This window comes from Pinus tabuliformis, chromosome 7, assembly GCF_031772625.1.
Source record: "Pinus tabuliformis cultivar Carrire ecotype Pingquan chromosome 7, CPIR1, whole genome shotgun sequence".
Taxonomy (NCBI): Eukaryota; Viridiplantae; Streptophyta; class Pinopsida; order Pinales; family Pinaceae; genus Pinus; species Pinus tabuliformis.
The window spans coordinates 149,584,795-149,599,884 of NC_142293.1; the positions used below are offsets into that span (position 1 = coordinate 149,584,795).

The 15,090-nt window shown below is 37.9% G+C and overlaps 1 protein-coding gene across 2 annotated transcripts in view; it reads left to right on the forward strand.

The window, feature by feature from the left end:
* The first annotated feature begins 4,409 nt into the window (after positions 1-4,409).
* LOC149246298 (uncharacterized) overlaps positions 4,410-15,090 on the forward strand; it is a 63,681-nt gene continuing 53,000 nt past the window's right edge. Inside the window, exon 1 of one of the 2 annotated variants that reach the window (XM_089457859.1) lies at positions 4,410-6,011. In XM_089457859.1, coding sequence (XP_089313985.1) covers positions 4,909-6,011 — 1,103 coding nt within the window. In that variant the 5' untranslated portion in view covers positions 4,410-4,908. The remainder of the gene's footprint in view (positions 6,012-15,090) is intronic. The other variant, XM_089457858.1, reaches the window with a different exon arrangement.

The window sequence follows — 15,090 nt, forward strand, 5'->3', positions numbered from 1 at the left end:
GATTTATGAGTTAATAATTAGTGAATTAATTAATAATTAATTCACATCACTCATCAGTAGTGTATTTGACAGTTAGACTAAATACAACTAGTTCAACTAAGTCAAACTGAACACAACTCCATCAACTCCTCAATCAACTCCACCAAACTCAATCACTTGAGTTCTAACTGAAGTTCATCATGCAATAGCTCAACTAACCCATAAGAAAAGTGTATTTCCTTCTGGCAGTTGCATGTGCCACATCTGTAGCTCGAATTGAAGTGCTGCAAGAGGATAAGATAATGTTTATAGTCCAAATATTATTAATAGCTAATAATATTCGACTGTTCTATTTTTACACTGGCAGTCTAAAAATAGACTCTGCCCATATGTCTAAAAATAGAAGTCCATCTATTTTTACCAACATGACCAATCATCCATAAATAGCATCCTGCAACTCATAGACCATGATCCATATGTCTAAAAATAGACATAGTCTAAAAATAGACTTTGCGCCAAAAATAGCCTGCGGGCCCACTTAGTGAAGGCGACTTCTTTTCACTAAGCTCCATCATCTTGTTGTATTTTCAACACAACAACCTCTAGGGGAGATTTTCCTACTCAAAATTAAACTATTTGTTTCATTGCATAGGTACAGGGAATGAATTTGGCGGGGGGGAGATGACAGGTGCTCAAATTGACATCTTTTTAGCACCTGTCTAATACCTTTTTGCATTTTTTTTTTCCAAATTCCATCTCATTCTAACACCTTTTTCAATACACAATGATGTATTTTTGGTCAAGGTATAACTAACCCCTTAATATGCCATTTCAATACTTATTTTTATGCATTTTTAGGAGATTATTACCTTTTTTCTAACAACAGTATACAAGAACAAGAATGCATAGGTATCTTCTAAGACAAGGTGTTTCAACTCTCCCAATAGTTACAAAAACTTCTGAGTGTGAGTTGTTGCAACTCCCTACTTGAGTATAGTTGCTACCACTCGTGATACAACTCTAGGTTGGTGCCACTATTATTGCAACTCTCAACTCCCCATTGTTGTGACTCTCAACTCTTCATTATTGCAACTCTCACCTCTTGCTTACTTCAAACCTTGCTTTTTGCAACTCTCATCATTGTTGTAACTCACACCACTTGGTTGCTGATGCAACTCACTCAAGACCATTGTTGCAACTCTAAGAAAGGGCATTGTAACTCCATGCCAATTTTATCAGTGCATCAATTAATTGAACAATTATCATCTATGGATTGGCTAGGAAGTCAAACAAGCAATCTCCTCATGCAGGTAAATGACAAAGGCAAATAGATGCTTAGAAAGGAATGAATGACTCAACCACCATTTGTCATACAACTGATTAAGTCAACATGTGCTCGATTTTTACTATCTTTTGGAAAGATGATGTAATAGATGGAACAACCTATTTTTCATGGTTGTCCATCAACTAATTTGATTAATTTAGATAAAGAACATTATGTATAAAATCTCGTGCTCACCTCGAGCTAGGTAGTTAGCTAGCTAATTGGTTGATTATAATCAAAACTAAGTTCTTTATTGTATTTATGATGTCCTACAATATAAAGTTCCTTTTCATTCCATTTCAATCAATGGTGCGCTGAGTATTTGGTACCTTACTTCTTTCATAAACCAACACCTCGTCCAAGGAGGTAGGGCCCTCTCTTTAGCCATACACTATCTATACTTTATAAAGTAGTTGTAGTACATTTTATATATTTCTTTTATTTCTAGTAATTCTTTAGTTAGTGCTTAGTTGTAACTTTGATGTTTCCTTTATTGCAATTCTGAATTTCAATAATTATAGCTCTAATATTTCCTTTGCTGCAAATCTAAAGTTTGATTATTGTAACTTTGATAGTTCATATTGCTACAACTCTAAATTTCAATTACTGTAACTCTAATATTTCATCTTATTACAACTTTTATAATTCATATCGTTGTAACTCTGTAACATAGTTTTACTATTACAACTATGATAATTCATATTGTTGACACTAGAATACTTTGTTTTCAAGAATTATGATTACTCTATTTTTTATTGGCCTTTGTTTACGACACTTGATTTATAACCTTATTTCCTTTATGAAAAATGTGTGGTCTGATGGTTTGTGGGTTATTGCATCATATTGCACATACAATTGCAATTTTGTTACAACAACTGAGATCATTTTAACACTGGAACAAGTCACCTTAGATGCCTTCATGATTTATTTTCTACAAGTGTCATTTATTTCTTGCAAGTGTAATATTTACTTTCTTGCATGTGTGACATTTACGTTTTTGCAAGTGTGCTCTTTACATTCCTGCAAAGTGTGGACACGATTGCAAAAAAAGTCCCCGTAGTGACTTGTGAAAGAATCCCAATATCTTGTCATGTAACACTCATTTAGATTACTACGACTTCATATTGTATTAACACAAAGAATACATGATAGTTTGCAAGTTCCATACAAATATTAGATTGGCAATTACATGTATAGACTTTTGGTTGTCTTTCTGAACAACTAGAAAGGAAATTAAAAGGCCCACCATGGACCAATAATGATGTTACTTGACCATGGATCAGATGAAGCTACCAATTATAATATCTTTTAACTAATCTACGTTCTTTAGAGTTATCTATACATTAGTAGTAGATAGTGGGAATTTTTTATTAGTAGACAACTGTAAGCTTGTATTTTGGGTTGGATCTATCATGTTTATCCAATTTTGGAGGAATCAACTTTGATGCATTAGTGCTATTTTACTCTACTATAAACTTTTTCGATAAATAAAAATCTTTCCCAATTTTGATTTTAAAAACTTGTCATCCTTAGGTACTCCCAATATCTTAAAAAACTGACAAATGATAGAAATATAGAGGCAAATTTGGTAGGTGGAACCAAATAAACATTTTGGTAATATATAAAGAGGTGGGGTTAAAATATAAGAACCATGGGGTAACAAAAAGACTCGCTTCTCCCCAAAACCAATGATCCTCATAAAAAACTTTCTGATAATCAACAATGTTTGAACACTGAACAATAAAGAAACATATGAAGCATAGATAAACCTCATATTGCTTTATTGAGGTTGGAAAGATCCATTGTACAAGTTTGATGTATGAATCCAACAATTATTAAATTTTTAGAATGACCATGGAGATTCATAAAATGACAGTAGGTTTGTGGCATTAGACATTTTGGCAAACACTCGATGCACATCCTTTTAAGTCTTTGACATCTTCATAGCATAACCCTCCACTTCCCCCATTACTTGTTTAGACTTTAGAGGACCTAAATATTTAAAACCTTGATTTATGATTAACTAAAAGCACTAAAAGGCATTGCCATAGAAGGACATGAGGCAAAAACCCTTTTCTTCATTGTACAATATGATGTGGCTATGTGATTGCCATATAGAGTAGTCAACTTTTGACTTCTTATAGTTGATGCAAATGTGATGGGCATTTCCACTATCCCTTAAAACAATATGAATAGTCTTTTGTTTGAGTTTTGCTATCTCTGGCAAACTTAGACTTGCAATGATCTTATATGACTCTATTGCAAGCACTTGATACGAGGTTGTTATTATTTAGGAAGGGAGGCCATACCTCCAATCTCTCCTTCATGATCAACTCAGATGCATCTATAAGAGATTTTTGGTTTAATTTTAGATTACTTTTGTCTACAACTCATATGCATCTATAAGAGATTTTTGGTTTAATTTTAGATTACTTTTGTCTACAGATACTAAATCCTTGAACATCACAATCTTTGATTTCTATTATAAATACTTGAATCAATTAATATTTAAAGTTATTTTCACCATGGATGAGCTATGCTTCTTTAATATGCAACATTTCTGATAAACACAAAACTCAAACAATAGCTCTACATAATGTCAAGAAAAAAACAAACTTTAGAGAGTGACAAATCCCAACCTTTCAAAAAAAATATAAGATAAGATAAATTATATAATTTGATTTTTAAAACCATCATCATTGAAATCCAACTTTATAAATTTTAGTCAAATTAAAGTTTTAATCATTAAAATTACATTATGGAATACCTAAAAAAAATTCCTTTAGAACTCTTGTTACTACAATTTAAACAATATTGATATATTGATATTCTTTTAACCCTTGTTACTCTTAAATTATACAATTTAAACAATACTAATATTCTTTTAAAATTTTAATTAAATGTAAATAAAATAATTATATATAAAATATCTTATTTTATGTGTGCAGTGCCTGTAATTTTGATTCCAAAATATAATTAACGAGTAATCTAACCCGGCAGAGGAATTGCCTACTCCTATATTTGACTAAATTATTAATATATCTGCTTGAAAATTTCTAATGAACATTTCAGCGCTGAAGCCCTGACAACAAATGACATGAAAATACAATCACAATCGAACGTAAGCTGATGAGGAGGATGGGCTTCCCCACCTACCACAACCCCGATATATTTAAATACAAATCATATGTCCACCAGATTCAACCTAATTTCCCGTTTTCATGGTTCCCCGATGTAGCGTCTTAATCATTCCCAGCTTGTTGACCATTCATATAATATTTCTCAAACTGCATGCAGATACAGTGAGCCATAAAATTCTGCATCCAACCTCGATATCCTCGTCAGATTGGCACTGAAATACATATTTAACTTTCCTATGAAATAACGGTAAATTTCCACCTCAGAATCCCAAAATTACCCCTCGAGCCTGCCTTACAGATCCATATTTTGAACCGTCGAATTGCAGGGGTTCTATTGGGTTCGTGTCCTTCCAAAAGCACCTGAGACATCGCATTCGATCTCACAAGGCTAACATTGATCCTCATGTCAAATCCCCTGGTGTATATTGAAGAAGTAGCTTCATTGAATGGGAAGAAGTGAATGGAATGTTACATAAATCCACTATATTCGCAGCAGGGACAGCAATAGGGTCGGCAGCACTTCCTCTGGATTCAAATCAGGATTTGCATTTCAAGGCTGAGCCATTTCTACTGATGAATACTCATCCCTGCTTCTCCATTCCTCCTTTGAATGATTCGTTTACATCTGTTGATCTTGATTCCCCACTGAAAACTATGTCGAGCATTTATACAAACAAGGCTGCTTCTGTTTCGCTGTTTACTGATCCAGTTAATGCGAAATGCACTCTGTATCCCGTGTATTTGAAATTGGGTTTTCATTATTCATCAGAACTTTTCCGCAAGACCCCTCTTCTTTACCTTAAGAACCCAAAAACCCAAATTGCAAGGCCCGCCTCGGATACCAAAAGAAGTGTTCTTAATGCTGACACTAGTTACTTTTGGCTTTATTCGTCTTCTTCATGTTTAAAATTGCCTCCTAATGATTTTTCTCATAGTATGACAAGAACCCAACTAAATATTTCAAATCCTTGCTTGTACTCAACGTGCCGACGCCAATGTCGAGGGTTAAAGAATCTTCAAGGATCCTCTGATGTTTGGGCCAGAAGAAATAGTTTACCACACCTTAGATCACCAGCATTCAACTGTTTTCATTTAGGAAGCCCTAATTACTTTCCATCCTCAAAATTAACCCCTTTTTCTTCCATATTCTCGTCTTTAATTTCACCCTCGTTATTTTCTTCGGCATCATCTCATACGTTTTCCCCGTCTCCTTATACTACACAGAGCAAAAACTTCCATATATGGCATTCCCCGGATGGGAATGGCGACGAGAACAAAAGTTCTGTTTCGGACAGGAATCCTGTTGTAACTGTTGTTTTACTTGGATGGCTTGGTGCCAAACAAAAGCATTTGAAGAAGTATGTAGATTGGTACAGGGCTAGAGGTATTCATGCCGTGACCTTTGTTGTCCCCATGGAGGAGCTCCTGAGCTTCAAACCGGGTGAAATAGTGGAGCACCGCATAGAGATATTAGCACAGGAACTGGCTTGTTGGCTATCTGGAAAGGAGAATGATGGCAGAGAAAGAAGTCTTTTGTTTCACACATTCAGCAATGCAGGCTGGCTCTCGTAAGTGTCTATTCGATAATTTGTTTCCTTCTGTCAGGACAAACAAAAAAAGGAGAGTTTATCTTAATGTTGCCAATGAATTTAGTCGTTGCTTCTGCTTTGTTAAAGTTTAATGATTAAAACTGTTGATTAGGCCACAAGGTTACGGTGGAAACTATTATCGGGAGGTCCCAATAAGGTCACACGTTTGTTTTTCCTCAAACATTGTGCGTAGATCTTACATCTGCCATGGTGATGCATCTGCTTAGGAAATAAGGCTGCTCTACCTCGCAGTATAATAAAACCATTCTTGAATTATTGAGGCTTTCATTATTTGAAGATATCACCGTTTATTTTGGATTGAAGCTCTGATAATCTTTTTCACTTTCCTGTCAAATTGGAATGGTACAACTTATTATTCAGTTTTCTGAAATGACTAATATGAGTAGATTGCCTTAAGAAAAAACTATGTTACCCCAATATCCGGGGATTTAGGGGATTGGGAAATGACTAATATGAATAGATTGCCTTAAGAAAAAACTATGTTACCCCAATATCCGGGGATTTAGGGGATTGGGAAATGACTAATATGAATAGATTGCTTTAAGAAAAAACTATGTTACCCCAACATCCGGGGATTTAGGGGATTGGGAGACCTTTTTTCTAGTACTTCTGGGGATAATCCAATTTACTGGGATACGCCAATTTTCAGAAGATGGGAAAAGGACAAATAAGTGCTAGAATTTTTATAATAAAAAATAATTTAAAAGAATATAAAAATCAAATTTTACATATGTAAAACAATAAAATTCATGAAGTTGAATTTTAAATTATATTATTAGATATTGGTGTTGGGCAATTATTATCTTTCAAGTAAATGAAAAGTTTAAATGGCATTGGTCCCTGGGGGTGCTTAGATGTCCCCGGTACATCTGGGACGTAACTTGATCATCCAGTGTACATTAACGTACACTTTAACTTGATCATCCAGTGTACATTCACATACATTTTAACGTGATCATCCAGTGTACATTAACATACACTTTCCAGTAAGTCCATTGGGCTAGGCCGAACAGTGGATGTCCTGCACCGAAAGGCATTTGCCAACTAATATAGGGCCCGCCTAGGTTCAAAACTTGGTTTACCTGTCTAGTGAGGCTTGTAGGCGGCTCAGGAGTATAGTGGCAGTCCCACTGAATCAATCCTAGGTCTCCTCAGTGACAGGTGGCAGGTCCACTGATTCTCCTTTAAAAAAAAAACAAACAAAAACATACAGTTCTAGTACTTCAAGATTTCTTCAGTTGCAATTAGGGATGTTTCACAGTGTTCCTAAGTCCTTAGAACTCTACGAAAAGCAGTGGATGTGTCCTTGGGTAATATAGGAATGAATATTGAAAAATAATTGTATTATTATTTTTTGAATGATTAAAACCAAAGAAGAGCATTTGTGTGAAAAAGCTATGCATTAAGATGCTATGTTCGTATCTTGGCAGTTATGACCCTAAATATTATGTTGTATGTAACTTTTAATTTGGAGATTTTTTTTCTAATTAATTGCAAGTAATTTTCAATGAAAGTTCGTTTGATACAGTGGATCTCAAAGCACCATTAAGTGCATGTGCAACATGTCAAGATATTATTTACATTTCTAAGGCATTAATAGTTGCACAGACAATAAAGTACATTATAGAGAGTCCAGGCATGAACTCCAAGAGTCCAAACAATAACTACCCTAGAAATTGACCATGGTCTCTAAGCATGAGATCCGAACAATAGTCACTCGAGTTGTTGATTAATACAGGTGCAGTTTATGAGAATGGACTTCGAGGCTTGCCTTTGTTGATTGACCACTTTTACTCTTTGACAATGTGTTAAACTGTTTTACCTTTGATTGTTCAGCTAGGACTCTCCAGCAGTAGTGATGCTCCAGCTGGACTGTTCTGGGTTCCTATGCATGGCATGAGAGAGAGGACAGGGGTAGGAGGGCTCAGCACTAGTGGAACAAAGGAGGCTCACAGCAGTTATATAGGGGAGGGATGGAGAGGGCACATCCATGCCTCCAGCATGCTTGTGCCAACGTTACAGTATTTCCAGAACTAGAACTGCTGTTCAGATTTAACTTTCAATTAGCAAGAGTTTCTCTTCTGCATGCAATATCTAACATTAGACAAGGGTGCAGATCCCAAGATAGTTAGGTTGCTTGCATGAGGAGCTGAGTGAGGACTAAGATCCCAAGGGGTAGTGTGCATGATGCATGCCACAGTCATTCTCCAGGGCACACGCTATCTCTGGCACCACTATTTATGTAGGAGGCCACTGGTTGAATGGATTAGAGTTGGGGTTGGCTTTTTCAATTAGGGGCACTTCATGTATGATTCCAGATACATTGTATCTTCCTTTTTCTGTTATTATATAGAAGAGATGAAGGGCACACCACTGCATTTGTTAGTGAGTTTATGCTTTCTAGCTACAGCATTACAGTTTACTGTTTTCCGGATTTAATAAAACAGTAATGCAGATTTGAGAGCTTTGTTTTTCCTTATATTTTCTGCTAGTGTTTCAACAGCATGTGTTTGTGTATTCTAGTATTCAGAGATTGCAGTTTTGATAGGTTTCAGTTTAAGCTATCTAGGTTTACTTATTCTTTGAAGTGCAGAATCTGCTTACCATGCTTTGAGAAATTTCAACATGTTATAAGAGTACATTTGTTGAAACATTCTAGAAAGCCCTGTATGGATGGGACAACAACTTGTAAGGAGTTGTTCGGAGATTTTCAAGGGTGGGATGCCTGAGCTTCAATAACGACACAGATCTGGACTTAAGAAGGGTTGAGGGGTGAGATGCCAAGGATCTTCCAGAGATTGGAAGGTTGTGTTTGATTTTAGTTGCTGATTTGTTTTTTGTTTGTTTGAAGAGTTGCAATCACGACAAGTGATAATGTCAGACACTGTCACTTGTTTATGGTGCTTCCAATTTTGTTCCATGGAAGTGAAGGCTACAGAATCTCTTGGAAGAGATTGAGCTGTGTATCTTGTGGAAAAAGATGTAGTACTTCCCACGTATTTGAAGGATTTGACTGAGCACATCAGGAAATTGTTCAAAGTAAAATGAATTGTTTTGGATTCAGTGAACGATCAAATAATCCCTCATATTGTAGAGGAAAAGACAGCCAAGGAGTGTAATGTTGCACAAGCAGGGTTGAAGCAGGTGAATTTTGAGAAGTGAAGTGTCCCTGAAGTGTCTATTATATACACACACACACATATATGTATATATGTATGTATGTATGAATTGCGTTTACATTTAAAAAAAAACATCCAGAATGCCAAATTAGTTGCAAAATATATAAAAGCATGCATATTTGTACATAAATCAAGATATGAATGGCATCCATAGTACATTAATGATTAACTATTTGAGCATCAACCATCTAGAATCTAGATTCTATCAATTACAAACAAACATACAAATTTTAAAGTCATATAATAGAAGGTAGACCATTAACTTATGCAATGAAATAGGTTATTTGGCAACTATCAAAATATGAAGGCCAAAAGGTCCAAAACAATAAACCGATCTAGTTGCTAAACACTTCTATAGAAGAAGTGTTCACCGATTGTGAAATAACTCATGTTGCCAAATGTTGTATTTGTAGTGTAGCACTGCCATGCATGTTTCACCACTCCTTGACAAACAATGTTTCACTATCTCATATATCAGCATCCTCATGACTAATATTATCCTTCATTCTTCTCCTCCTGTTTAGCCTTTGTCCCTACCTCGATTCTCTAGGAACATCAGTCAACAATGCCCAATTTTGATTGCACTGCCTAATCCAAGCCTTAAAATATGGTAAAAAAAACTTAACTTAACATGCCTGATCATGGTTTTGATTTGAATGAAGGGTACATTTTTGCTAAGGCCATGACAAAGGAGTTCAACAATCAACACCACATGTCACTGCTCAATCTAGCAGGGGTCTTAGGAGGGGTTCCAAAGGGGCAACTACTAGACCAAGTGGCAACAATGGGACAAGGACCCATTGTCACCTCAGTCGATGTCCCCTGCTCTTTATGGACTTTCACCGATGGGAGGAGTCTCGGTATGAGGAAATCACTATGAATGGTAAGCCAATGATGGGATAGATAGTGATTTCAAGAGTCCATTCACAGGAGAGACTCAAGTTATGGGTTTGCTTACTTTGGAAACAAGGTGTGGGGCTCTCCAAGAAAGGCTCAAAGGAGGCCTAGACCTAGGGATTATAGATATTGCTTGATAGGAAATGCCCTAGACCTAAGATTCCTAAGAGAAGAGGGTTTCTAAGTGGCCTTTGTGAAATAATGAATGGTGAAGGTTTGGGACCACAAAGAAGCCCAAGTGGACCCAAGCAAGGTCTAGGGTTTTGGGTGAAACTTTAAACAAAAGATCTAGACCAAACAAGGGAGGAGAAAAGGATCAATGAAATTGGATTTTGCTTGATTTGTGATGCAATGACCCTTGATGAAGCCACTAACCAAGGGACAAGAACGAAATTGGAACTAGGGCTTGAGATATTTCAAAATCTAGCCATGAAAAATCCTTCAAAATTTGTGAGGGCCTAGAGAAAACCCAACGCAGTTGTAGCCCAACTCGCTCTTAGAATGGATGCCTATAGTGGATTTCGCTTGATGCCCTAGGAGACCTCTAGGGTTAGGGCTTAGAAAGGAGAAAAAGAGGTGAAAGAGATATTCGTTAAGGTGATCACCAAGGATAAGATCAATGCCTAGCCTATTGGGAGAATGGAGTCAATGTGCTTTCAATTTTTGGAGTGCTTTTTTACCCAATCAAGGAGTCTTATGACAACTTCGCATGGCCCTAGAGGTAGCTACTAGGTTACCACAAGAATTTATACTTCTTATTGCAACAATTTGATGACTTCTCAAGGTAATTATGGAGATAATGTACCCATAGGAACATTCATTCACTATACTTAAACATGTAACATATGCAATATCCTCACAAGATCCAATTTTGACAAATTCACATTACATTAGGGCAGAATTTCAGATTTCATGAGCGAAAATTCCATACATCAATCATGTATACAAGAGATAAAGATAAGCATGAAATAACACTTACAAGTATAGTGAGTATATCCAACCTTCAAATAGAGACAAAATCGAAGCTCGAAGACCAAGAAAAGATATCCAAACATCAAAATGCATCAATGATTCTCCAATTCGCCCTTTAATAGGTATAGCGAAATTATCAAGAGAGAGAGATACAAATTGAAGTGATGATGAGGAATAGAATGATCCTCTGATCAATATATATGATCCTTAAGGGTTCGATTTGCTTTATTAGGCCTAATAATACCCCTAATAATAAAATAATGTGCAAAACAACATTCCTTGGTGACAAGCCCACAAAGATAGCGCCATAACATGAAAGATAAGCCTCTCAAGAGGGACGAAATGATAGATAAATAGCTAGGAGAGCCATTGGAAGGCCTATTGGAGTCCAACATGTGCCAAAATGAGTGGAAGGGCTCCACATATAGTGATAAAGGGGTTAGCCCCTTTATCTCCAAGCAAATGACCTGTGGTGCTCTCAAGTGGATGTGGGGGCACAAGAACATCCTCATGGGTCTCCAAGTAGATCTATCAAGCCTGTATCCCATCTGTAAGCGCTAGAACGATGACGAAAGTCCTCCCTTTGTCTCCCATGGTGAGACACAACCCCATCTGGGCCCTGGGTCAACTGCGAAGTGTGTAGCCAGCTGGGCAAGGTGGTCTAGGTGCATCATCATCATCAAATAGGTGGAACATGAGCAAGCAATGGATGGTACCGGTGGATCCCATGGTGTGGCTACCTGCTCTTTGCTATAGGAGGCCCATGGCTCTCAATGCACACCTTACAAATGCCAATATGACTCTCGAGAGGGCTTGGACCTTGTATAGCGAGACCAAACCCCAAGATGAAGACCCACATGCAATCCTGTATAAGATCCAATGTGTCTCCTCACCTTCTAGTACAACAAATCATCAGTGTAATTGAGTAAATGAGCTTACAAACCATGGAACCAAGTGGACACTTCATAGTGGCATGCCCTTCCATAATGGGCTTTAGAGTGTACAGGTGTCTCCAAGTTCAAGAAGGAGGTTAATCAAGGACCCTATTAAGTGGTTTCAACCTCTAAGGGAGTGACAGGTCCATGGTACATCCATCAAGTGGCAGGTGTCATGTGATATAATGATGGAATGGAGTGGGGCATCAGGGAAGGCTCCAAGCCACATGCCATAGTACAAGGGTAGCTAAGATAAGGGAAGCCCACACTTGGGTGTATGAATGTAGGAGGGAGAAATCATGGTACATGAGTCACCCTGACCTTTGTTTTTCCACCCTTCTTCATATGCCCTTTGCCTTTTATTGATTTTTCTTTAAAAACTGCTCAGGGCTCCATGGGATGAGAGCATGATGTGAATGATATAGCAACGAATACCCCTTTAAGGTTGGGCAGTTCGTCGCCCAACACGGGTTGGGACAATCATGGGTTCCGTAATGATGCAGGGGGCCAATATAGGGGTCCTAGGAACCAGGGTGATGGCCATAATGATGGGGGTAGAGCTCATGCTTGGTTTTTGCCCACGTTCTAAATTTGTATGTCCTAGCCATCTTTTTGCATTTTATGGTACATTTCTTGTTTAAAAGAGAGTGGCCAAGGGGAGGGGAAGGCTAACTCCTTGTGGACCCAATGGACAAATGTTGACCCAGATGGGAAATATGTGAAAAGGGGTTATAATGAGCGGAGGGGAGTGATGTATGTGGTATCGGGAAGTGGGACCACGCAACCAAAATTAGGATTTCCCATGTAGTGGCATTCCTAAAGCTAGTAGCCAATAAAGGAGATCCCACGGGACTAGGATACAAGGTTAACCACCAAATTGGACAAGGGGACAAGAGTACAAACCAAGCCCATTATTTCCACCAAATCCCCCCACTAATCCATGTCCAAAAGTGTCCATGATAAGTAAGCAAAAATACCCAACTACATAATGAAAGCCATACCTTCGGGGTTGGAAGGCCCACCTTCAAACATATGATCATAACGAACGAGTGAGGAAACATAATGGCTAGCTCAAGTTGCGAAGATGGTGGCACATTGAGCTATCTGGTGGCTGCAAGGGGTTGCGCGTTGTTGGATGAGGACCATCTAGGAGAAAAATTTCTCCTATGGGTGTCACCCACAGGTGGTGGGTAACACCACCAACACTGGGGTACATATAGGGCTTGGGGCTCTTGATTACATGCCAATCACATACACTCATATGTGATAGAATCTAATGAAATGCCGCAATCCCATTGATACTGAAATCTTGAAAATAGTTAAGTTTGTTGAATTTTGAATGGGATATTAAATTCTGTTTTATCCATATGAAGTTCGATGAGGTTGGAACCACTCTTAAACATATGGAAATAATTAATGGTAATGTTAAAAATTTAAATAAAATGATGTCATCCTTTTACTTTAAGAATTTAACATTACATCTAGGGAGCATTTAGGAAGTGTCTAGGGAGCATCCGAGGGGTACCTAGGGAGCATCTGAGGGGTACCTAGGGAGCATCTAGGAAGCATGAAGGGAGCACAATTTGGCACGTGGGAGCATGGTTTGGCATGCGAAGGTTCCAAATGTCTAGGAACTGCACAAATTAGCCCAAAGCGTGGTTTTGTTTTTTGGAAGTGTAGTTTTAGGGACTCTTCGACTGCAATTCTACACAGTGTGTGGTTTCAAGGTCCAGTGAGGAGTGGGGGGATGGTTCCTACAACATTGCTAGAGTGAAATCACGTTTAGGAACATGCTCTTTAAGAACAAGCTAACGAATACCCATATGTGCAAGACTAATACAATAGCTATCTATCTCAGATTCTCATGAAGATCATGTTGAGAGATCAGTGAGCCATAATTGGTGACAAGATAGTAGAGAGTGAGCTAGTTTGGATCTATTTGAATGCCTTTGGTCCATTTTGTCATCATTTTGTACTGTGTATATGTGCTTGTGATTATCTACCTTCATTTGAAGGTTTGTTGGATGCCTTTGTCGAGGAGGAGATGAGATTGGAGATAGTGAGGATATACTAGACCTAGCCCTCATTGGGAAGGTGAGGAAAGGGGAAAATAAAGCAAGACATGGGAAGGGTCAAAAGAAGAAGGAAGACTCAGGGTTTCCTAACCAACATAAGAAGGATTTGAGCCATATCAAGTACTTCAATTACAACAAGCATGGTTGTTATGCTTCTTAATGTCCTTAGAGGAAGGGGAAGGGTAAGCAACAACAACATAAACAATTTGTATGAAGTGTAGAAGCTTAAGGTTTCGAGGAGTTCATTGCCAAGCTTGTTAGAAAATCATAAAGGCAGAAATATTTTCTTATGTTGATAACTACTTGTGTTATACTTGTATTCTTATTATCTTCTTCATGCTCTTCTTTTATCTTCTTTTCATCAAGCAATCATCAAATCAAAAAACATCAAGATCAACGACACCAAATGTAGGCACTCAACCAGGGCCAAAACCCCTCTCTAGGGAAAAACCCAGTCAAACTCTTCCGCTAATCAAATTGAGATAGACGAAGACCTTAGACCTAACTAAAAGACCTTCCTCCTCCACCAAGTTAACCTTCCAATATGATTTAGCAACCTTCCGCAGTCTCTTCTTGTCCAATAGCTACAACCGAACAACAACCCATAATTTTGGCCCCCAGCAACTACAAAATTTCGGCCTAGCTACTCCAGAATTTCGACCCAACTACAGTACTGCAATTTTGGCCCTTCTAGCAACCCAACACTTTTCCACGTGTGAGACAAGGAGATAAAAAAATTTGACTTCTTATGCTTGAAAAAGACTTCCTTCTCTATCGCTAGGGTTTCCTTCCTCTTCCTTGAATTTCACACCCTTTTTCTGTCTCCAGCAACTGCAGATCGAACTTGTCATTGATGTGCTCCAAATGAGGTCGAGTTGCTGCCTTTATATAGTGAATCGGTTTGGTCGAATTCCCTTGATGAGGCCGACTTGTCCTTCTTGAGGCCGACTTGTCCTTCTTGAGGCCGACTTGGTGGAGG